This window comes from Chelon labrosus (genome assembly GCF_963514085.1).
Source record: "Chelon labrosus genome assembly, chromosome: 8".
NCBI classification, from domain to species: domain Eukaryota; kingdom Metazoa; phylum Chordata; class Actinopteri; order Mugiliformes; family Mugilidae; genus Chelon; species Chelon labrosus.
Window position 1 is genome coordinate 7,329,990 of NC_140358.1, and position 24,705 is coordinate 7,354,694.

The 24,705-nt window shown below is 39.8% G+C and overlaps 1 protein-coding gene across 5 annotated transcripts in view; it reads left to right on the plus strand.

Moving 5' to 3' along the window:
* enox2 (ecto-NOX disulfide-thiol exchanger 2) overlaps window positions 1-24,705 on the plus strand; it is a 175,031-nt gene that overhangs the window by 20,222 nt on the left and 130,104 nt on the right. For 2 of the 5 annotated variants that reach the window (XM_084549315.1, XM_084549317.1), the window contains exon 3: window positions 15,114-15,206. The exons of the other annotated variants lie outside the window; for them this stretch is intronic. In XM_084549315.1, the coding sequence (XP_084405441.1) occupies window positions 15,173-15,206 (34 nt within the window). In that variant the 5' untranslated portion in view covers window positions 15,114-15,172. The remainder of the gene's footprint in view (window positions 1-15,113; window positions 15,207-24,705) is intronic. 5 annotated transcript variants of the gene reach the window in all.

A 24,705-nucleotide genomic window follows, 5' to 3' on the forward strand; every position in this document is an offset into this window, starting at 1 on the left:
AAAGCTCTCTGATATGAAATATTGGTGCCACCAAATTATGCATCCGTGCCACTAATGGGAAAATGTCAGTGGCGGCAGGAGCTCTGTGGAGGTTTTGAGTTTAAGCAACTCGTTACCTGGTTTAATTGCGGTGTGCTTTGCCGCAAAGCTGTAACTTGCCACTTTTAGAATTTTCCAGCTTTTGCAGAGCAGATATAATATAAATAATTTTTCAGGGTCATGCCCACACTTACGTACAAGCCATTAAACCAGATCTGCTGCATGTTCTTTTTTTTCTGATGTATCTTGTAAAGTGGCTTCTTGCGTTTTTTGATGTCTGACATGTTTGACAGCATGACAAGTCAAATTGTGACATGAGCTTAATCAAAGGCTTTATTGCAGTTCTGTGCAACGTCTACACGTATATACGCCCACAGTGTCATTGTCAACGGAACAATATTTGTTTCTTATGTCAAGTCGTCACCGTCTCTCTGAAGTTACATGTTTGATCAAATCCATTTAGAAATCCTTAAAAAAGTCACAGCCCTGATTTGCTTACAGAACAGATATAATCAGTGTCATGTTGAAACACTAATTCCTTTGTGTAACTCATACACCCCAGTTTCTCTCTGGCTGAAGGAGTATTTGCTACGAGCGGAGGACATTGTCATTAGTTCACTCCTCTGGGAAAGCCTTGCAGGGGAATAAGAAGGCAGAAGGTCATCATGGTGACTCATTTTCTTTTTCTTTTTCCACCATGGGAACATCACACAGTATAAATAGGCTGACAGTCTGGTGGGACCAGGTGGTCTAATCTGCCAGTTCGGTGTCCTGCTCCCTGCCTAGCAAGGTGGCGTGGCGGTTGTTTGTCCCCGCATTAACATTGGCCTCAAGCCCCACAGATGGGCTACTTCTTGTATATTGATGAAAAGGTGGCATTCTTTTAAGAGACATGTGATGTTAGATCCCAGTATGGCTAAAACTGGACGCCTATCCTGTTCATTTAGTTTTTGATATTTTATGGAATGACAAAAAACAGTGGACTGATTAGAGCTATTCAATGTTAGAATATGCTGCTCTTCTTTGTCTTAGTATATTTCTACATGAAGCGGTACTCCTTTACATATGCAGTCACTTCCATGCCATATCCAATCTACTGCAAAAACAAGCATTTATGACTTCAACAACTTTTGACAAAATCACTGTACGCATAAAAAATGCTAAGATCTCAGAATATGTACATATAGAACAATCACCCAGAGAGAAAGTCTTTCCTATGTTTTTCTCTTTAAAAGGCCACCTGCCTGCAGTAGCATATATATGTTCAAGCTAATCGTACTGGTCTGTTGTCCTAAGACAGAACAAACTGTGCTTACCATCCATGTCAAAAGATGTGAAATTTAATATTTTTCTTTGTCAGACTACTTTCTCCTTCGTGCATTTAATATTTTTGGTGCTGTTATGAAATCGTTGAAGGAAAGAAATTGAGAGCATTCAGTTATATTTCCTTGTTTTCCATCTCTTGCCACTTGGAGAACAGCGTGGCTGCTGAATAATCAGCACAACAAGGTCTTCCCCTTCGTGATGGCTTAGGAGCAGCAGGAGCAACAACAAGCGCTATTATTGCGTGATTAACGGAACCTGCCTGCCGCCATTTTTCTTTTCAGTTCATGGTGTACACTAATCATTATATGCTTTTATCGGTTATTTCCCATTGTGACTAATTTTATTTGGTAGCCAGACCAGTCGAACATTTTTTTTTCCTCATTCTGTCTTGTCCCTGTGTGGTCTGTCTCACTGTCCCTCTTCATCACTTTCCCCCATCTTCAGTCTCTTCCCATCAGAGATGCCAACATGTCACCAGCAGCGCTGAAGTCTAATGGCTATGGGAACATTTTCTGTGACACCTGCAGCAAACATGAAGCCTGCTGGGCTGCTGGGAGAACAGAGGGAGGTTTATCTGGGATGGCAGGCCTCGCCGCCACTGCCATGCCAATAGAGACAGCAGCACAGAGCTTGGCGCTTCACAGCCAGATAAGGCCCCCAGACAAAGAAACACTGCAGCTAGACCCCACTCACTACAATGTAGCAAAGAAAATAAGATATATGACTAATAACCCTTGACAGCTTGCTCCAGTTAAATGCTTTACTTTTAGCCTCTCAGTGGTGTGTGCTGTTATCTAGGGTACAAGTGTTAAATCTGAAGGTATGCAGGAGACAAAAATAAAGTTTCTCCAGAATCTGGCCTGCGGGAAATGTGTCAGCTTTAGCTAAATTTATATTGGAGATACTGTTGAGGTAGACTTTCTAAGATTAGTAGATCGAAGATTCCCACAACCACAGACTGAATCTACAGTACTCTTGATCATGCGTTGGCTCTATACGGCACCAAGGTCAAAAAGGTCCTATATGTAATCACCATATAATTGACTGAATACCATTTGTAATTAGCTTTTGCCATCTTATGCAATTATGTAAATGGTTTTATTACACTGATATTTCACTCTGACAACTGATTAACCCTTGTGTACCGTTTGGGATGAAAACAGCCACTTGGAGTCACTTGGAATGATTTTTGCTGCCGAACCTTAATTTTACATAAATTTTGAAAATATGATCTCAACATTTTTGAACGGTACACAAGGGTTAATGGCCACATTGTTGTGTACTCGGTCAGAGCATATTTGTCCTTTTTGTTATAGTGCTTTTCAACAGTTCTCAAGTCACCTAAATTTACAGTGGCTTTTATTTAGCTTTCACTGCAGAGGTTGTGTTTTCTCTTGCAAGCTTTCGATAATGGCAGATATTGTCGAAAAAAAAAAAAAAGAGAACCTGCTTTACCAGTAACACATTTTTAACAAAGCCATGTCCTCTGTGATCTTTCATCTGTGGCACAGTGAGTGAAAGAACCTAAATGCAGCGACTGAGCTGTGCAGTTGATTCAGTAATGACCTGAGGTGCTTCTGCCCACTCTCTGTTTTACTCAAAGAATGTTTGGAAGCACGTTTACTGCAAAGAGTGCTGTTGTAGTGGTGATATCCATATATCCTATGGCAGGACGGAAGTGGTGGATGCATTGTTAAGCCTGTTGAGAAGTCGACACCTTCTTGTATCGCCTTTTTGCAATTTTCTTAAGACTAAATAATGTTACTACATTTGCTGACCACAGCCAGAGATCTGGACTTAAAATCAGCTTTTCATTTGGCTAAACATTGCAGGCAACTTGAACAGTGAACAAGATGAATGGTTCCTGTAGTCTGTCGCCGTGAACATGAAGAGTAAAAAGTCACCTAAAACTCAGATGAACAGGAATAATACAAGGGATAGTAGGTTCTGCTTCTCTTTAGTCTTTTCCCATTTGCATGCTGTACATTCTGCAGCTTTTCACTTTTTTCATGGTTTGTAGACTAGTGAAGCATTGATTTTAGGTATGCATTTGGCCACGAACAAGATGTTCATCTATACAAACTGTGTCTGAATTGGTTTGAACTTTACTGAATAGTGCAATCCTTATGCTGAGTTCTTACACCAAGATATTGAATGTGTAATCTGTTATAGGTAGCTATTGCATTATATGATGGCTTCAGTTATATTTGTCTATTACTTGGCCAATGCATAAGCATACAAAGAATGAGCTATTCACTCAGATTCCTTGAAGGAAACTCATTTGGCATGGGTCACCTCATGTGACCAAAATCTAGCCAGAAAATAGAGCCATTTGAATTATTCTGTTTTTTTTTGGTTGTTGTTTATTGTGTGTGTGTCTGCATAAATGTTTGTGCTTGTCTGGCAAGAAATTAACTTTGTCACAGTGGCCCTAGACAATAGAAGGCAGGAATTGCTGAGCCTAATATTGCACTCTGGGAACAGTGAAGTCATTTTGCTCCAGCAGACCACTTAATAGCTTTGGCTGATGCAGAGTTTGGAATCCATCAGTCAATTGAGCCAGACGGAGATGAGTGGTATTCTGAGTGTCGGTATGCTTAGTATGTGAGGAAACAGGTAAAAGGACAATTTAGCTTCTCTCATTTTGAGCTTGATTCATGTAGAGACAGCAAAACTTTTTAAACTGCATGGTGACATACAATAATTGCTTGATATGGCATCATGCTATGAATTACCATCAAGAGTTTTGTGTAATTTCTGTATTGTCTGTCATGGTATAATACAACCAGTTCAAGAATGTTACTGGAGGTGAGTAAACAGATAAATGCATTGGCTGTGTGTTCAGTCACAAGTAAATTTCTGGCTCCAGATGTGATCTAGATCCGCCACGTAAATAGTTGTGCTGCTTCAAAGTGATCATTATTTTTTTAATATCAGCAGTCATTAATACTCAGTCTATCCTACAATCCTAGAGTGTACCTTCGGTATTATCCTTTAATGTTAAAGCTACACTAGACAGCAACACAGTTACTATTAGGTCTCTATGGAGGATAGTGAGTCTGAAATATTTTGATCTTAGTCACTCAGAAGCAAGGTTAAAGTATCTGACCAAGGTTAGAGTTGATTCAGTCTCTACTGTCAAAGACCAAAAAGGACAGCACTGATCATTCTTTCAAAGAGAGCTGAAATGCGTTTCCTGACAAGCAACCTGTTGTTAGTTGTGTTTGTTTTCTTTTCCCCTAACCTGAATAGTTTAGTGAACTTCACTAGTTTTACACATTAAAGTTTGTTTGGCTGCTTTCTTTGGCTCAGGACGGAGTTGCAGCTATCACAATCAAATCCAAGGTCGTGTTGCCTTGTGTTCGATCTAGGTGCTAGATTTTACTAGCAAAAACAATGTGAGGAATAACGTTTTATGTGTATGTTTTGTATGTAATGATTTTACAAATGCAATTAAAAATGTACTGTCACAACGCAAATACTCTGCCCTACCATGTACTTCTGCCAGTGATGATGCAAACTGATGACAATTAGTAGGTGTCCAAAATTTCTATTTAACTATTGAGTAATTCAGTATTTAGTGTCTGTCACATGTGGAGTACTGAGTGAGTAAACATAGGAATGATTTTAGACAGGAAAAGAGCTCACTAAAAATAACTGGTTATGAGCATAAATCATCAAGACTACTGCTGGGTGTTTCGCTTTGTTTGGCAGTCCCAGGCTAGACTGAGTTTAGTTGAATGAATAAATCTTTGCTGTGGGTACATTTGGTACCTCTGAAACAGAAACAGGTTAAACTGAATGTAATTAAAAATTCCAACCTCGTACCTATCTAATTCCTTCCATCTTGTCATTATGTGGACGGGAGGGCAGACGACTTGGCACACTGTGTCAGTCTATAAGGATTAGTTGTCACTCTAGCAGCCTCCCAGCTACCCTCAGTGTTAACACGTTGATCTGACTGGTTAGGATTTCAGACACATTGCTGCTGATGAAGTGCATGACCTTAGGTGGCTTAATCAGCCACAGTGATGGTGCTGGCCAGTATGAGGCCATTGGTATTCACTGTGTCAGACAATTAATTAGTTTGCTGCAAGGTAGCACCATATATGGTGGAAAGAAATGGTGAAGAATAGCTGGTTTTATTGTTACAGCAGCAGTTTTAAGCAGCTTGTTACACAATTTGTGGCACACTAAAGTTATTAGTGAGTTATTAGTGACTTGCATTGTTTTAACAATTTTAACAATTATCAGAGGCGGATTTTGTGTTGGGACAATGTAAATAGCCGTGAGGAAAAGCACCTGTATTGGAGAGGTGAACAGACTCATCTGCTTTTCACTCAAATGGTGTTGTCTGGTCAGGACCTGGAGCGAATACAGTGGGTCATCTCAGTGAGGATGCCTCCTGATAACTAATACTGGGAGAACAGATAGTACTGCTGCGTTATTTCTACGAGAGGCAGCCAAATTTAAAGTCTTTTTAATTGTGGATCCTTGCAGCATAAAATACATCCACTTAAGTGGCAATCAAAAGGCTTTTCATCTCTTTATTTTTTTTATGCATAGTATAGAAAGATATGGACTGGTGTGCGCCCAGTCTGTGTGTTGGCACAGGCAGACTTGAAAGTGAGACAGCTGCAGACTGAGCTTTCAGCGCAGGACAAGTACTTAGGACATAGATAAGTATAATTTAATGTTAATTAGGTATAACGTATGACAGAGCTAACTGAAAGAAATTTTTGTAGTACAGAAAGAATTGCCTGTGGTCCCTGATTCATGGGCTCCCACACACACAGTGCTGTAAGACAAGATCACACCCTCCTCGGGTCAATGAGTCTGGTTTGAATGCCTGAAGCCATTTTAGTCATTGGCATCCATGCTACAAAGAGGGCCGAATTTATCAAAGGCTTCCCGGTTTCAGAAATCTTTAAACATCCCAGTTTCTTCTGGTGAGAAAAGGTTCTGTGCTATTTAGAATTGATGCGTATTTTCTCATATAAGTTCAGTATTTAGCCCGTATATGGTAGGTCTAACCCAGACATCAGAGTTAAAGACAGGGGATATGTGCTTGTTGCAGCAGAATGGGCCTCCGTGTCTCATCCCCTCCCCTCTCTACACACGCTTTAACCTGCCTGCTATTCTTCTGTGACTTAAGTGCTTGTGACAAGGAGAGATGAACACCATCTAGCCTTTCACATGCAAGACTGCTTTTTTAAAACCTGTATTTACCAAGGGTTGGTTGATTCGACACCTCTGAGCATTTCCAGCAATAGCCTGCTGCACAAGTTGCACACATGAAAACTAGAAATGTACCATATGTTTTAGTAAAGAATAATCAATCGTCTAGGAATAAAGCAGCCATTCAAAGCCACAGTTTTAAGGATTTCTAACAAAATAAAAGACGTCACTTTTACAAGACGGAAACTAAAGATAATTGCCTAGACCTTATAAACAACACGGCATTGTTTCTGTTTATCGCCATGTCTAGTGTGAAGTCATTTACTCATAATATTTTCATTAAAATACCTCTTTATCATACTTTGTTAAATTAACATAATAAACTAATAGTGCACACTTGAGATTACCTTTAGATTTTGTTCACAAGGGGAAACTAATCCACACAATAATAATTTAGCCTCCTCCGGCTGATATTAAATCCTGTTTATCTTTCCTTTTTTTTTTGAGTGAAATTCTCTTTTTGGCACTAACAAATGATATCCTGGGCTGCGCGCGCTGGCGGGTGGGAGAAAATGATTTCCCCAACCTCCTCATTGGCCATGAATGCAAAGACAGCACGTGTCAACGGCTGTTAAACAACGCTCGCTGGCTTTCGGCCCACTCGTAAATTACGAAGCGAAAGCCTCTCCCAAGACTGCCTATAGTGAATCAGTTCAGCCAGTAAGGTTGTTTCTCATAACCACCGCCACAGCTGTCAGTTAACAGAGTTTTGTGGCTCAGAGACTAGGACTTGGTTTGCAAATTAAGAAAGACTGCTTGGCTAGGCTCATTACTTTCTTCATTGCTTATATGTCATTACATATACAGTGGTTTCTTTCATTATTCCCGATGCAGTAGTACAGTGTTTGTGCATTTAATAAAGAATTTAAAGCTGCAACAATTATTAAATTACCAGTGCCTTTGACTATATTGATTATTGGTTCATTTTGATGGTCCCATCCTCTAAATTATAAAGAGTTATCTGTTGTTAAATTATTAAATGTGCCGTTGTGGGGTTTGGACTGGTCCTTTATGTTTTTTATGTAGTTTTATTGACTCTTATTGACCATTCGCCTTGTAAGACTCTTGTGAAATCACAAGATCTGCGAGGTGTCAAGCCATGCGGCCATAGTTGAACCATTGAGATTCAAGTGGTTAGCGTCCTTTGAGGAACTACTGGCAGATGTGGCACTTCAGGTGTGATAACAGTCTCTGCAGCAATCAGCGTCACAACGTTGTGTGCCTTTTACATTTGGCGCTCTCCTACGGGTTGATTTGTTGACCTATTTGGTAGCCTGTGATAGAAAGATACATCAAATTATATGCCAGTTATCTTGTTTCTTTTTAACAAAATAAAAGACGTCACCTTTACAAGATGGAAACTAAAGATAATTGCCAAGACCTTATAAACAACACGGCATTGTTTCTCTTTATTGCCATGTCTAGTGTGGAGTCATTTACTCTTAATATTCTCATTAAAATACTTCTTTATCATACTTTGTTAAATTAACATAATAAACTAATAGTGCACACTTGAGATTACCTTTAGATTTTGTTCACAAGGGGAAACTAATCCACATAATAATTATTTAGCCTCCTCAGGCTGATATTAAATCCTGTTTATCTTTCCTCTTTTTTAAGTGAAATTCTCTTTTTGTTGTGGGCCTTTTATGCGCACATTTTCCTTGAAATAAAGCCAAGGATTTCCCACTGACTCAAACTCCTCAAAGTTGTTTTTTATTTTTGGCGCTCTCCTATGGGGTGATTTGTTGATTTGTTGATTTATTTGGTAGCCCGTGATAGAAAGATACATCAAACTATATGCCAGTTAACTTGTTAAAACTACCTGGTATTTTCTAAACAGTTTCCAAGAACGATTTCTTTGAAGGTTCAAATCATGCGGGCCATCAGCTTAATAGACCAAATGATTTTAAAATGAAACCGTAATGACAATGATCTGTAGTTTATAAATTCTTCTGAGTAGCTTTATCAGCTTGCATTCACATTCTCAATTCATTCCGCATTGTGCAGCTCTTACTGATGTGGCCTCAAGTAAACTTCTCCATAAAACAGCCGAGATGTATTTTCATTTGTCACTTGAAGTTGCATTGGTTTTCTAACACTTATGGCCTTGTTTCTTGTCTAAAGCTGATAGAAAATAGTATTGCCTCGGTCCTCTGGCTGTATCTGTTAACATTGTGGAAAATAGTTTTTCCTACCCAGCATCCGAGTTTTCAGCCTGAGCCATGTCTAAACGATGGAAGATGCACCCCATTTGTAACCAGTGCTTTCTCTTTGATCCTTCTATATGGAGCAGAGTCGTGAATATGTCTGCTTTGCTCTCTCTGTCCTCTTGCTGCCCTCTTTGTTCCCTCTGGCTGCTTTGCACTACCTAAATATTTAAAATTCTTTTGAAACTTCAAGTTTTTGACATGTGCAGTGTTCAATCTATAATATAGCATTAACACAACTACACAAGCAACCCATGCTATGAAATGGTGTACATTTAATTTAGAGCACACATTTGTCGCACCACTATTGCCACCCACAGAGGAACAGAGTGAATTTCAGCATCTTTTAATCTGAGCAAAATGATCTACAACCATATGTTGTCATATCGTATTATGTCATATCATATCAAGAAATGTCGCCAGAGGGCAGAAATGACTGCCTTCGTATATCTGTGTCCATTTTAAAAATGCATATTTAACAGTTTTTAAGCTGTGGCTTCGCATATTGCAGCACAGTAGTGTTGCCATCTTCCCAACATGTTTCTCTGTGTGTAGGAAGATTTGACAGACTGGCATCTTTTCAGCATGTCAGCAGAGGCTTATTAACAAATAATGCATGCGTGTGTAATGGCGGGGGAAACACTTGTGGTTGTATTTTTTTATATATGTACTATACAATTCCAATTTCCTGTAGCTAAAAGCATGAATTAGATTCATTTTTGTAGTGCGTACAAATTGTGATTGGAGGAGGGATGACAGAAATATCAGCATCACTACAAACACGACAATGCCTCTGTGCAGTGAAGCGTTTTTATTCCCACAACCCACATGTCACATCTGACAACTGCAAAGGTTTTCCTTGTCATTACTGTATACATCAAACCAGCTGTATAAGGCATAGGACTCACTATGAAGCTGTTGTTGACTGTAGAAAACATTAGTGATGAATATTCTGGTCTCGTACTATTATACGCTGATGATGGAACTGCACTTGGAGCTCTATAAACCAGTGGAAGATTGTTATGAGCCTTTTTTGCAAACCTAAATTGCAACATCGTCACTCTGACACTTGTAATGTGTGACTCTCGTGTGACAAAAAAACAAAACAAAAACACGCTACAACCTCAGTAACAGTGTCAACTAATAGAACACAACAGAACTGAACATAAATACATGAGCTTACCAATACCAGCCTCCTTCTCTCTGTTACCACAGGATGTTTGGTTCAGTTGTTAACTGACTACTTTTGAGAGGCTTTGGACCACTCCTCTGCTAGCGTTATCTGTGACTAGTCGACTTCCTGCTTAAAGCGTAAAGTCGACTAGTCGGTACAACCCCTAGTACAGATTACACTATATAGTTCTCTCCGCAGCTGTGTTACCAGTCCTGTGAAACAGGTTGCTTATCATCAACAGTAGACGTACAATTTATTTATAACAGAAAAGTCTGAGCAATTGTATTTAGTAGATTGTTGCTTAGGAACCTAGGTGATGATAAGAGACAGGAATAAAGAAATATATCTTAGAAATTAAATGCGTTTGAGGAATTCAGTGGTACACGTTGAGTTACTTTTCCCCCATTGCCTTTTTTATAGAGCAGAAGGGACAGGCAGGAATTGTGGCCAAAGAGAGCAGGGGAATGACATGCTTGTAAGGTCCAGAATTGAACTGGAGACTCCTAAAAGGCATTTTAGTCCCTGTGAACGTTCTTTCGGGTTGCCCTGCAGACATGTTAAATGGGAACCTCATTGCCTTACAACATGACAGCACCCCAGGTAAAAATATTACTTCCAGGCACTGGTTGGAGATATGCAAGCTGTCTAATATTTGAATGACTGATGTTTTTCCAAATGAAGCACTCCCAGGCAAAGTAAGAAATAAGGATTTCCTGCAAAATATCAATGTTGCACCACTACTCTATGTTGTGAACACCACACACCCATATATATATATATATATGATTTCCAGACCCGATGCAAAATCATTCAAGCCTTCTTTTTGTTCCCCCTGTGTGAGAGCTGTAGTACTTCATCACAGAGATAAGCATGCAAGCTGAGGGGCAGTTACAGGAAAGAAAAGGGTGCACAGGAGCTACTTGTGAAGTACCAGCATCAGTTCAGAAGTTGGTATGATTAATCAAAGGCTGCAAATAGTTTCAGAGTGCGCTATGGTTTATGTCTTCCCAGGCTGCTGTTTCCCTGCTGTGGAGATAAAAGATGAATGGACCTATCTGGGCTATTATTGGGTATCTCCCTTTTCTATCACTATAGGGGGCAGTTCACTCTGATAATCCCCTTCTCACTGAGGGGATCCTCTAATCCCTGGTGGACACAGGTGCATGGCACTGTGCAGTCACCAGGAAGATGAATGCACTCATCTGTGTGTAAAAATACATAGGGAAATATGCACATAACATACACATAGAATGTTGTCTGAATGATGAATATCTGTTGAAAGGATCCACAAGAAATTTTAATTGCATTTTGCAGCAGTAAAATTGACATTTTGTCAGTTGATTGTGTTAATTTACCGTCCGTAAATGAACAGTAAATCAATAATAATCGTGCTTCCAATCCCCATGAGATGTGTTTGACTGCTAACGAATTAGAATGAGCAATCAGCAAATTGTGCTGTGTTAGCCCCATGTACCATCTTTTCACGATAAACTGTTAAAGTTGAATTTCTGCCTCAAACAGAATCTAGTTTATCATTTTAATAATGTTCGTGTTCTCTGGCCTAGGCACTGTCTTTCTAGTTTTTTCTGCTTACTCTGAAGCTTGCATACTGGGAAGTGTGCTGGATCGGAGTCTAAATTTCAGGGGCTGATTTCAAAGCCCAGTGTGAAACTGCTCTCCCCTCAGCTTCTCTGCTTCATCCGTAATCATTAGTGTAAACATTTGCCCAAGATGGCAACTCAGGCTTTTTCTGAACTATAGAAAAGTATTTTAGAACTAAGTGTGTGGAAATGAAAAATGCTGGTAATAACAAATATGATAGGGGGAGGGAGTGATGAATGTCATTTGCTCTTGTGCCCACTAAGGACCTCAAAAACAAATTTTCTTTGCGCTCCCCTCATTAAGAGAACGGTTATTTTCTCAAATTAAAATAGCTGTCATTATTCTTCCAAAGTTTAGGCTAATGCCATTTGGGTGGTGACTAAGCAGCCTTATTTTTCTGTCTGCACAGTGGGAGCGTGTGCAGTTTTTGTTGGCCTTGATTTCGCTTTGTGGTTACAGCAGTCTCCTCACAAATGCCTGTCAGTGCAAGAGGAAAACAGTTTTCTGTCATTCTGATTCAGCTGTCTACTGTACGGTCATATGCTAAGAAAAAAACTTTTTTTATTTGCCTACATGATGAGGTTAGACCTTTTTAGTTGTACTTACAGATTAAAGATAACTTATCTAAGTTTTTTGTTTTGTTGTTTAGGAACCTGCACTCCACACACTTGTTATTACATCTTTTAAAATTGGGTTCATGTGTGTCATTAATAATCTTATGTCGTTGTTTTTATAGAAAATATTCAGGGTGTGAGTGTGCATACATGAAGACAAGCCATTGTTTTAAATATGCTTTTCTTTTCCTCATTCCCTGAGCATTTTTCTTTTCTTTCTTTCGGTCTGCATTGATTTCTAAACTGAAACCATGTGGCAGAAGGAAAACAATTATACATTCATTCATAAACATCACTTCACCATATCCTGGCTCAGTGTAATGCTGCCAGATTGTCTTCAGTAAATATTATGAAGAAGTCATAGATGGTTTGGAGAACCTCAGTAATGAATTCATCTTACTTCATAGCTAAATACAAAGACAACGTATACATCTGTATAACTGGGATAGCTTGTTTTTGTTGCGTATGTGTTCTCAACAACACATATGGTAACTGTAATTAGTTTGTTGTGTGTTTGTTGGAATCAGGTATATCCTGAGTTTTCAGAAATGTTCCAGGAAAACTGTGTAGTGCTATTCCAATACTGAAAGAAATTAATCACAATTATGGAGTCAACTATGAAACGGTGTTGAGTCAGGGTTCCTCTGATTGATGACTAATTTTCGCCCCTTAGAAGAGATAAAAAGTAACGACACAGACTAGACAAAAATACAACATCACGATGATCTCAGCAGTGTCCGCTGTTTAAGTGATGAATCAAATGTTCATCAGCACATAACAAGTCCACAACTGAGTCAACTGACCCAGAAAACAAGGATCAAACCAGAAAACAAAACTTAAAAGGAATCCTTGTGGCCCAACCAACGCCTTGAAAGCCCGTAAAACTGATAAATGACCCTACATGAGGAGAACAATTACATGAAAAGTATAATGTTTATTTCTTAAAAATTCATGTTTTTCCTCCTTTTATGAAAGATGATTAATGACTTCATTCAGATCTTACTCTGCTTTTCCAGTTGAAGAGGTTGACCCTCACAGCTTGTTGCTTCTCTTTTCATAAGAAAAATGTAAACTGAAAGTGAAGCACAATATTTTTAGCCACACTTATGGAAAGCAGTTAATATATCTATCCCCCAAAAAGTCTTAGCTCTGTGTTTTGGACTGTCCTTAAAGCCAAAGCTTTAGGGTTTCATAGTGTCATCGTATTGCATTGTACCAAAACACTGTGGTACCACCCAAACCTAGCTGGTGCAGTAGTATTTTCTCAGAGGATGTCAATACCTGACATATATTCAATAATAATTGAACATATGTCAATATTTACATGGACACTGGTATTCCAGTAATAACCCAAGAAGAACATAAATGTCTCACATGAGCACCTTAATCTGGACCGACCAGCCTCATCTAATTGGAAGGAATTTTCAATCGGATTGAGAAGAGAGGTGTACATTTTTGATGTTGCACAAACCATGTGAACACGATCCAATCGCTTGTCTCTGGGTAGAATAAATAAATACATTCTTTCTAAGCATATTTGTTCCGCTGTTAACATCAGGTGGTGTGATGAGTTTCCAGGAGGGACAGAAACATAGCAAAACAACCAGTTGTTAAAACAACTGTTTGAAAAGATGAACAAAGCTGACACTGATGGGGGGGGCAGCATAATTGAAAACACACAAGAAACCGTCACATTTCTTGTGTGTTTAAAGAGCCATACAAAATGTATGTTACGGTTGGATGTGTAAACATAGAGGTCTGTTTTGCTCATTTTATTTAGTGTCCACGTAAACCGAATATCTCAGTCGGTTGAAGTAATATCGTTCATGCGAAGCGAGCAAGTGTCTGGCTGTTTGCAGGGATGTACACGCGTGGTGGCTTGCAACAACGGTACGAGAATATTACTTTGTGTTCCCAGATCTTATTATGCCTGTCACATGCTGCATGTGTCAGCATAAATTTAGCTACGTGTGTCAGTGATTGGAATCTGATCAGTGCATCAGCATGTAAGGTAGGGAACTGCATAAGTGATGAGCTATCGTACAATTTCCACTTTATGTGATATGTATTTGTGTGTGTGTTTTTTCATTTTATAAAATGTATATTGCATTTGTCTGCAACAAAGAGTTATTTACATTACCATATAAGCTATTAAATACATGGTCACAAAAGTTATGTATAAAAGTTATCACATCCATGTGCTGGCTGTTTTAATTATATGTTTATTAGTATAAACCACCCCGTAATATAATCTCTTTTAAAAGTAGACCAAAATGTGTATCTAGCCGGGTCCTTGAACTAAAGGTAAAATCCCCAGGATGCAGTAGAAAGGTCTTTCTGTGAGAATTCAGATGCTGCTGTCAGCACTGTGGAGTGAGGTTTGGGGATCGCTGTGACCTTCTCAGTGGCCTGAGAGTGTGTTGGCATGGCATGACTGATGCAGATTATCATAGCCGGAGAAAGCCAATTACTCTGGTCATCACGGTACCCTCAGGGTGTCTCTTGGTGGAATGAAATGCATTACAGAATTCTCTGTGCATCCTTCTGGCAGGGTTTTGTATTTCCTCTATGCTGATCCCTCCAGTTTGAGTGTTAATAGCGCAGTCAATGGGACCATCCCGTGCCTCAGAGCCCTCTCGAGCTCAGATGAGCTTCTGTACCACAAAGCAGGGGGGTCGTGCCTTTTGGAGAAGCGGATGAATTACAGTCTCCTCTGTTTGTCTTCCCTCGATTCGAGACAAAGGCCCCTTCTTAACAACTCCTCTCAGTCAGTGTCCTTGAACGGCTACGGAATGAATAAGTTGGATTGCAGAGTAGCAGTGTAAGAGCCTCTTCTGTGGTGTTCACATCAACAGCACAAACAGCAGCTGATCACACCTTTGTTATCCCTGGATTTGTTTTCCAAAACAGATTCGCTGCTGCAAGACCAGAGAAGTTGAGATCACACCCAACAACGCTGCATCTGTAGGATGTACAAAGATCACAGGCCGAGTCGAGTCACAGGTAAGAGGCCTGAGTGTGTGTGGCTGACGGTGTGTGCACGATATGGAGGTATTATAGTTGTGATCCAGAGAGAGACACACTTTCACAAAGATAATTTGTTGCTCAAAACTTAACACATAAACAACATAGTCAGTTACCCTCTAAAGCTCATATTCTATCTAACTCTGAGGATGTTTTCCGTGTTCGCTTTGGTTTCTGTTCTGAAGGCATCAAAATCTCTTGCGTCCTCTCAGTTATTAGTGTCAAGACTTTGCGTCACGCATATGATTCAGAGAGCAGTGGCACGCAGTGTCACAAAGCTCAGGTGAAAGCTTATTTCATTTGTGAACCTAAAAATATCCCACGATAACAAAACCTGTTATTTGTGTTACTTTGTGTCAAAAGTAATTAACTGCTGAAGTCTACATGCGGGAATGTCTTGCTCAAGATTTGTCAGCTTTCATAGTCGGAAAAAACTTTTCCCAAGACACTCACACCTGAGAAGACGCTATATTAACTCAGATCCTTCCACAGTGGCTGTTGTAAGCGCCTGTGTGTTTATATAATAGTGTAAACATGCATATAACTGGTAATGACTGACTGTTGATTTTCCCAATGTCTTATTATTCTAATTGACAGTGTCCCCGGTATGCAGCTAGAGATTGCCCCCCTCCCCTGAAAGTGTTGACTTTCCCAATGACCTCTTCTTTACATTCGCTGAATTTAGTATACCCAGTCATTAATTTCCTAAACTGTTAGCCCCGGTGGCTTGTAGATGTCAACAGGTGCTCTGCAGCGGTTACCACTTAAACATCAAGCATTTTGTGTTCCCAACTTCCCATGTCATAACCACAAGCTGACAAGTTCAATTTGAAGGCAGAACACAGTGTATTCAGCACAGAGTGAAAGGTTCAGTTTACTTAAACTAGCATGTACTGCTGCAGATGTTTGTTTAAAACTCAGCAATGACGAGCATGCTCTGTAATTGCCTGGATGTAATTGTTATGCAAATTGTAGATCAAGAAACTAAATCACTCATATGGCTGTGCATTCATCCTTTGTGTTTACCTCCCTCCTAAGTACAGCAGAACTGCCAGATGCTGTTCATCACGTGCAGTATAGCAAGAGCCATGAAATGTGGTTTAATTGTGGTTCCAAGATCAAGAACACTTCCTATACCTTGGTAATTCTCTGACTTCATGGTTTGGCATGAAATTTGACACGATCATTCATGTCTTGCAGAAGAAGAATTGTAATAACTTACACGCACCCATGTGAAATATGTTATTTGTCTAGTATTTTGTTATATGACCAGACACTTTCAAAACTAAGTTGTGCTGTAATATTAGACTGCTGACATACTAAAATGCTAAACATGGTAAACTTTACACACTGATCAGGCATAACATTGTGACCAATCCTAATATTGTGTAGTTCTCCCTTGTGCCTCCAAAACAGTTGTGACTCTTCAGAGAATGGACATGGGCCTTCTGAGGGTGTCCTGTGGTGTCTGGCAACAGAATGTTGTTAGTGGGGGCCTTTGGGTCCTATGAGTTGAGGGGAGGGGCCTCTGTGGATCATCCCACAGATACTTGATCAGTTTGGGATCTAGTGAATGTGGAGGCCAGGTCAACACCTTGTGCTGTTCTTCATGTTTTTTTTGAGTTGTTCCGAAACCGTTTTTGTGTGTGTGTCTGTGTCAGGCTGCATCCTGCTGGGGATGGCTGCTGCCATCAAGGAGTGTCATTGCTATGGGGTGGGGGTGCCTGGTCTGGTCTAGGTGGGTGGTACATGTCTAAGTAACATCCACATGAATGCCAGGTCCAAAAGTTTCGCAGCAGAACATTGGATTGTAACAAGGTGGTCAATGTTATTTACTTCTCCCGTCAGTGGTTTCAATGTTGTGGCTGATCGGTGTACATACAGTAACACAATAAATGCTCAGCATGAAAAGGATAATGGCACTCATTAAATGGACAATCATGTTAGATTTTTTTTAAAACAATGGGATACTAGAGGACATTGTCTGAAAATAGAAACTGCACCGAGGAAGAAACTGACAGATTACTTAAAAGAAAAAAAAGAGAGGGGGAATGAAAAGAGCCTTTCTTGCTTGGCTTTGGCCGATGAGTGTGTCCTTTCCCATTACTCTCACACAGCGCAATATGCAGGTCCGTCAGGTGATAATGAATGCTCTGTCTGATACTTGGCCTTTCTCCCTCCTTCCTGCTTGTCTGGTCTGTGCTCTCTGTTGTACCCCCTCTTTCTTCACCCTCATGCACTGCAGAGATTTCTGTAGTATTTAGTATATTTGCCTTCTTCAGGTTTAATTATCTGGCAATCGCTTCTTCCACCATTCAGGTGCATTTGTCTAATTAAATGCGTTTCAGGTCAGTTTATGAGACAACGAAGATGTCATTTTCCGTCCTTTTCTTTATTAATCGAACCGTGACTTAAACTCACGGTCGTCTCTCAGTGAAACCTCATTTTGTCAGGTTTGTGTGGACAAAAAGAGAAGCCACCTTTTGTTATAAATGATTCACTTTAGTCTTCACATTGCACACAGAATTGGATGAAACTAAACAAACTCTGTGCAGACAAACTACCATCTGTAATAGGAGGGGATGTAGTAACACATTCCGCCAAGGATTTAGAACAAGTATGTGATTCAGATTTTAGGCTTTTTATTGTGACAATTTTTTGTAAACAAAGTCTAAATTAAATCAATCATAACTGAACAACACTGAAACAGAGACTAATGGTATGTATACAAAAAGACTAGTATTTTTAGCAATGACAGGCAAAAAACCTTTGGCAATACAAAGTTGATGGCTAACACGTGAACCAATCTCACCTTTGAGGCAATGTGAACAATGGGAGTGACTGATAGTTGATTGACTAAACAACTCTAGTGCCAAATTCACTGTGCTGATAGTGGGTTTGGAGTGTCAGGTGAACCCAGATGTGCCACTGATGGCATGTTCAGCAGCTCAGTCCGTGCACTAGCAATATTTTTATTTATTTAGATAGATTTATATGTGGATGAGGCGTAAGGGTGTTGCCCTTGTATTTTAAGTCTAGAGTTGGTGAATTTGCTAAATTGAAGACCTTTTTCTTTTTCTTTCTGTGAAAGATTTTACCCAGCGCTTACATGTTTTGATTTGTTTCTTTGGACATATTTAACAGTAGCACAGAGTATTTGTTGCAAAGATACTTCTGATATAAAGAATGGAGCATGAGTAGAATACTGCTCCTGATTTACAGGATTTACACAGGCTTCACTAAATTAACGAAAGATTATATTATTTGACCCACATTCCCTGTGACTATTCATTTGGTATTTTAAAATGACTACCTATGTCACTACTACAGTCACCAGACATGACTTGGCCAATGCTATGACTAATACTTGGCAAGGACATCAAACAGGGAAAAAACATTATTTAATATCTCCAAATTTTTAAGCAGGGTTTTCTCACACTTGGGATGTAGGCCTGCTTTTATATCCACGTCTATTTCTATAGGTCAGCCTGTCATTTATCACACCAACTGATAGATATGCAGATACGTAAATGGTCTGTTTTTGTGGAACATTTGCAAGAGCTATTTGTCAACCTCAGGGGAAATCACATTTCCATTTTAAGCTCTCCAAAGTCTCTTTATCCCACGTTCTTTGCCTGTTTTTGTGTTGTTTTTGACCCCTGGGTGGGAGCTAGAGGTCTGGCTACAAGACATTACCTGCCTTTGTGTTAATGTTGACTTGGGGGCAGTGAAGTTTCATGGCTGTGTAATGCTGATACTACACTGGGTGCCAGGAGTCAAGCTAGCTGTGAATCACGGCTTCCACATGTCCCACAGTGTCCACTTGCTCTCATAAATGGATTGCTTTCACCGGGCAGCATTTTAATGCAGTGCGGTAATGTTGCAGAACACACAGGCGATTTGTGTTTACCTTTTCTTGGAGGCAATGCGTGAGTGGTGTCGGAGTCAAGTGATTCTCAGGCTGTGAATGATGGTAGGGAAGCCAGCATAGTTGACAACATTTCAGCAGTGCAGAGAGGTTAACAATTATTTTGCACTCTGTTTCCATCAACATTCATGCAGAGCGAAAATTCTCCAGAGAAAGACCCGGCCTCCGTTTGGATTTAGCCTAATCCGGTTTTCAGAACAGATGCTGCTGTCACTAAGGCACTTACAGCAACTCCCTCATCTCACATCATCATGAAAATGATGGCAAACATTGTTCGGTTTCTCAAAACGTGTTGGCTGCGGTTACTTTTTATGTTGCCTTGTTACTCCTCCACAACTCATTATATTCATCCAAGTAGGAATACACCAGTGTGTGAACTGGGACACTGTGAAGCTCATTTAATGAGGTGTGACTTAAGCTGGGGAGTCACCTCAACCTTTCCTGTCCAGATGATCATCTGCTAACCATCAGTCAGGCTGCAGGGATATGAGGTAAGGAGGGAGGCGGAGAAGAAGGGGTAGGTAATTAGAAATGGAGAGTATTAAGAAAGATAGAGGTCAAAGATAACTAGCAAGAATACAAAAGACATAGATGTCCCCCGTCCTCAGGACACATTTCTCTATTGTCGTGCTCATACAGGGCAGTGGAGTTGATGACCTTTGAGCTACAAACCCACCAATCATTGATCTCAAAACGGACGACACCAAATATCACTACAGTCACTTCAAACTTATGGGCTTTCTGCTGAGCAGAACCTTTTTAAATATCACCCACTCTCCCTCTCTGAAGGCCTTGTGGAGCAGCTACCTGAACCCTTTTGTCTGACTAGAAAGGGCATATTGATACAGCATGGTGCACTCTTACCAAGTGAATACTGGACTGTGTGATTTGGCAAATGAATCAATAGAGGCAGACAAACAGTGCTGACATCTCTTGGGAAAAATAGCCATAAATGTTTAGTGGAAAGGGAAACACTGAATAAAACGAGTCCTATTTAAGAAAGCGGCTGTGCCTCTCAAAGCCCTTGTTAATTTTTTACTGTGATAGTTGTTGATGAGACCCATCTACCATTTAATATGCAGTAATTGAATGTGAATTATTCATTACATGAGAGTTCCCTGTTAACTAAACAAACGTATTGAGAGGGAGATTAAATCTAACTGGGTCAGCCATTCTATATATTTCTGCTTTATTCCATGAAAGACGAGCTGGATGATCTGGATGCGTGATTTTTGAAACATGTGGTGAGGGCTTCTCACATCAGAAAGTGTGTGTTTTAGCCATAATTACTCATTTCACCTCACTTTAAAGCCTTACAATTTATTTGTCTAAAGAAGGCTACGTATGTATGAAAACCATGAAAGCAAACCAAGGCAGCTTTCATCTGCCAAGGCACAGAGTGAAATTAGTGTTTGATTTGAATGTTTTGCTGCACTAAGCAGGCCACAGAGAGAACATCATTGTGAGAAAATAAAAAAAAAAAAAAAAAATCAAGACATCAGACAAACATCATTCCCTATGGACACTGAAATTGAATGAGAGCATGCACTGGCTGTTACTCATTACTACTGGCTGACAGGGGTAATTGAATTCTGCCTGGAAAACATTCAGTTTATTTATGACGAGTCCTTTCTGGTGAAAATATGGACAGCGAAACAGAAAGCTATCAGCTGGTTGCGCTGCACGTTTTATATCCCTAAATGCAGATGATAAATAAGAAAGTCTTGGCCGACAACACTAAGCATTTCTTACATTTTGTGTGTATTCTTTATCTTGTGTTTTTATTAACCTACTTCAGCATCTGAAGCATATTTTTCAAAGACTAGACTGTAGTCCAAACCGGGAAGACAGGCCCCTCTATTGTGTCATGTTGCTGAAGTCTTTCCAAGTATCCCCATTGTAAAATAGCTTGCGTAATACACACACTGGACTATTAGTTTACTTTTCACCTTGATAAATCTGCAGGACAGTTTTATTTCTCTGAGATTTACATAAAACTTTGCAAGAACTGAGGCAACAGATGCATATAATAACAAATCAAGTCTGAGGAGCAAGTGTTAAAAGAATCTTGTTAAATTGTTGCTGCAGTGCGATGCTTTCAGGTGGTATATTTGAAGTCTATTTATATATTAAATATATATAAATATATATTGGGCTGAATCTGAGAAGGATCGTTCTATGCATATTCTAAACATCGTTTAGCAGTGACTGAATATACACTATATGTGCAAGATTTTATTTGCAGGAGATAACAGGGCATGCTGATGAAACGCCATTGTTTGCCTGGTTTATTTCTCTAAATTATTCAAAGCTGTTTGGATAGCAGCTGACTGTAAATGAAGGACAGAGTGTCGGAACTTACTGTCCTGACTGTACACCTCGCTTGTGGAGTAGTATTCTCCTGGCTTCACAGTGGACTGAAAATTGAGAGCTGTTTCTGGTTTTGGAAAAAAAAAGGGAATGGCACTTTAACCTTTGGTAAATACTTTCATTTACCTTTAAAATGATTTTGTGATGGAAGTGGAAATAGAGTTATTGCTGTGGGGCAGGAGAAAATCATTTGACACAGAAGCGATCCACGGCTTGTTGACCTGAACTATGCAACCTCAATTTGAGTTTGTGTATATATGTATGCATCTTTTATGTCTATGGGCACAAATAAATACAGCTCCTCAGCAATATCTCCTATATCTTTATGGAGATTTTAGACTTGCTTTTGTTTTATGGAAGTGTTGAATAAGCTTTAGGGTTTAGGTGCCGGGTCTTGGAAACTCCATGCGACCAATCATTCTTGTGTTTTTTTTTTATGTACAATCTCTCATTGCCTCTGTCCCACCACTCTTTTTCTGTCTCTTTATCTGGTCAACCTCGAGCACTGGGGACTGGTCTGCCATGTGAGCTGAATTCTGCTCAATGTTTCTACTTGTTAAAAGCGAGTTTTCCTGAGTAATTGATGTGGGCGTTTCTGGATCTAGGTTCTGCAAAACGTCAAGAGACAGTTTTGTTTGTTATTGAGGGTCTATAAATAGAATTTCATTGAGCACTGTAGCTTCGAGGTGCTGTTGTTCTTCACGTTACAGCAACTGAAGACTTAACACCACAAGCTGATTATCATGTTGCGCTCCACTCTAAATATTTTGAAGGAAGTGGATGGATTCATATTAATTCCCATTTTGTTTTGCCAGTTTTCTGACAATCTGCATTTGCGAATTTAAACGTCTATTTGTTGCTGTTATATAGCCTTTCAACCACATCATATGGTCATACGTTGACCCATGGGCGTGGTAGTGGGGGGAAAAGGGGACCTGACTACCCAGGGCCCGAGTAGGGAGAGGGCCATGAAAATGTATTTATTTATTTATTTTTTGAATGAATTGGGCCCTCCAATTAATTGGTGTCATAATGTATTTCAAATATATTGATAACATCAACTAAGAGAATGCACTTTGTGTCACAGCCCTCTCAACATATTGGACATTCTGGGGGCCCCCTCTTGCAGACGCAAAATGGTTTAGTCCGCCCATAGACAGCGGCCGGCGAGACGTAAGTCAGTGAGCCCGGGTTGAATGACCTGGGGGCTAGCTGCCCATCATCATGCCGCCCAAAAAACACAAATTGGGGTACCAGAAAAAGAAGGAGCGGAAAGAAAAAGAAATAAGGCAGAATGAGAGGAAGCAACTGTTAACTGCTTTCTTTCCGAAAGGTGAACCGAGTTTACTTGTTGTGTAACTGCATCCAATTAACGTTAACGTTGTCGTAGTCCAGAGTCAGTGGGCATTTACTGGGATGTAAATTACATCCTTACATCTCGTGTAAGGCTTTAGCAAGGCTTTATTTCTTTTTCTGAACGCTGAAGAACAATTATTTTGAAAAATTAGATAGTTTATTTGATTTGATTCTCTGTTGTTGGCTCCTGTTCAAGAATAAATGTTTTTAAATCAAAATGTGTCATGGATCGAAACGTTAGTACACAAACCAGATGTAGCCTAATGTTTATAGGTGTTTGAGCACAAGTAGGCCAAATGCATCAGTTCAGGTGGTGAATGAAAGAACCAGTCATCAGTATAATCTGATCTGATTATAGCTTAAAACCCTATTTGCTTGTTTATTTATAAATAAATGCCCCAATTTTTTTTTTCCTCACACGCTTGCCATGGATAGGGGCCCACTGACATTAAGAGTGTGGGCCCAGAATTTGGTGCTACGCCCCTGCGTTGACCACTCATTGTTCAGTGAATGAGTAGTTGTAGTGGGCAAGAGTCAGTGTTAGTTTGATCAAATGAGGCTCCACACAATAATTTTGTAGTCATTTTTGAGGCATTGCATAACATTATGGAACGTTTCCAGTACTGGCCCTCCACATTTGTATGGATAAAGCAAACATTAGACAGTGGAATCGATACTACACTTTACCATTTTCGACAAAGACTGACCACTATAATCTAATGCAACATTTATTGTAACCAGGTGTACCCTTGAACTTAAACCACAACTAACTCTGCATGCTTAAATATTCATCCTCCTAATACAAGGGGAAATAAATACTCACGAAAAGGGGTTTCATTTTTCTCTTGGAGGGACTTGACGTATCACGTTCCCAGAATGATCACCATGCTTATATTACATTACCTGAAGAGTAAACTTTTTTGACATGCTGTAGCCATTAGAAGTCAAGTTAAATATTAACAATAAACAGGTGATGTCAAGGTCTCTCCAGGATTAGGATTTAGTCTGAATGGAGTTTGTGAGATCACGACGGACTCATCTGACCACTGCGGCGATACATTATAACTTTCTTATGGATTATTTCTCCCGTCTCTGTACACAGCTTGTGTCTAATTATGATAGCGTGATAGTGTTTGCTCTGCTGTTTTGCTTGTGCAATTAATCATTTGACTGTGCGTTGCGCACAGCGTGGGAACGAGATTACACAGATATTTGAGTGGGATACTTCTAAAGAGTGTGTTTATCAGGAGCCGTCACTGGAAACACCGGGAGTCAGTGTAGAAACCTGAGCAAATGCAGGTACTGTTACAAAGCTGGTCATTAGAGATGCACTCCAGTCAAGAACAAACAAATACATGGAATCCTTTAGATTTATTTATTTATTCATTTTTTTAATGAATAACATAGCCCAATTATACAAATCTGAACAAGTATTTTAGATCAGAGACTTTCAGTGATGACAGGAATGCCTCTCATCAGTCTACATGTTAATCTCTATGCTTCTCCTCCTCCAACTGGCAAGCAGCAGAATGACACCTTCTTAAAAGCACGGCTGTCAAAAGTTTTCACATCACCTGGCGTTCATTTGTATGTATATATCGGTCTTTTAATGCAATCTGAGGCAAATTCTTTTATACATTGCACTGGGGTCTGGGAGTTGCTGTCATGTTGGATGATTCTTCAGGACCCGGCCCCGCATCTCTTCGGACGCATCGCCTGTTTAACAGTCCAGCAGCGCCTGTGCTCGCCTTTTACAGCAGAGCAACGAAGAGTTTTCTCGGACAAGCCTCTCGCAGCCTGAGCGGTTCACCCCGTGTCGCCTGA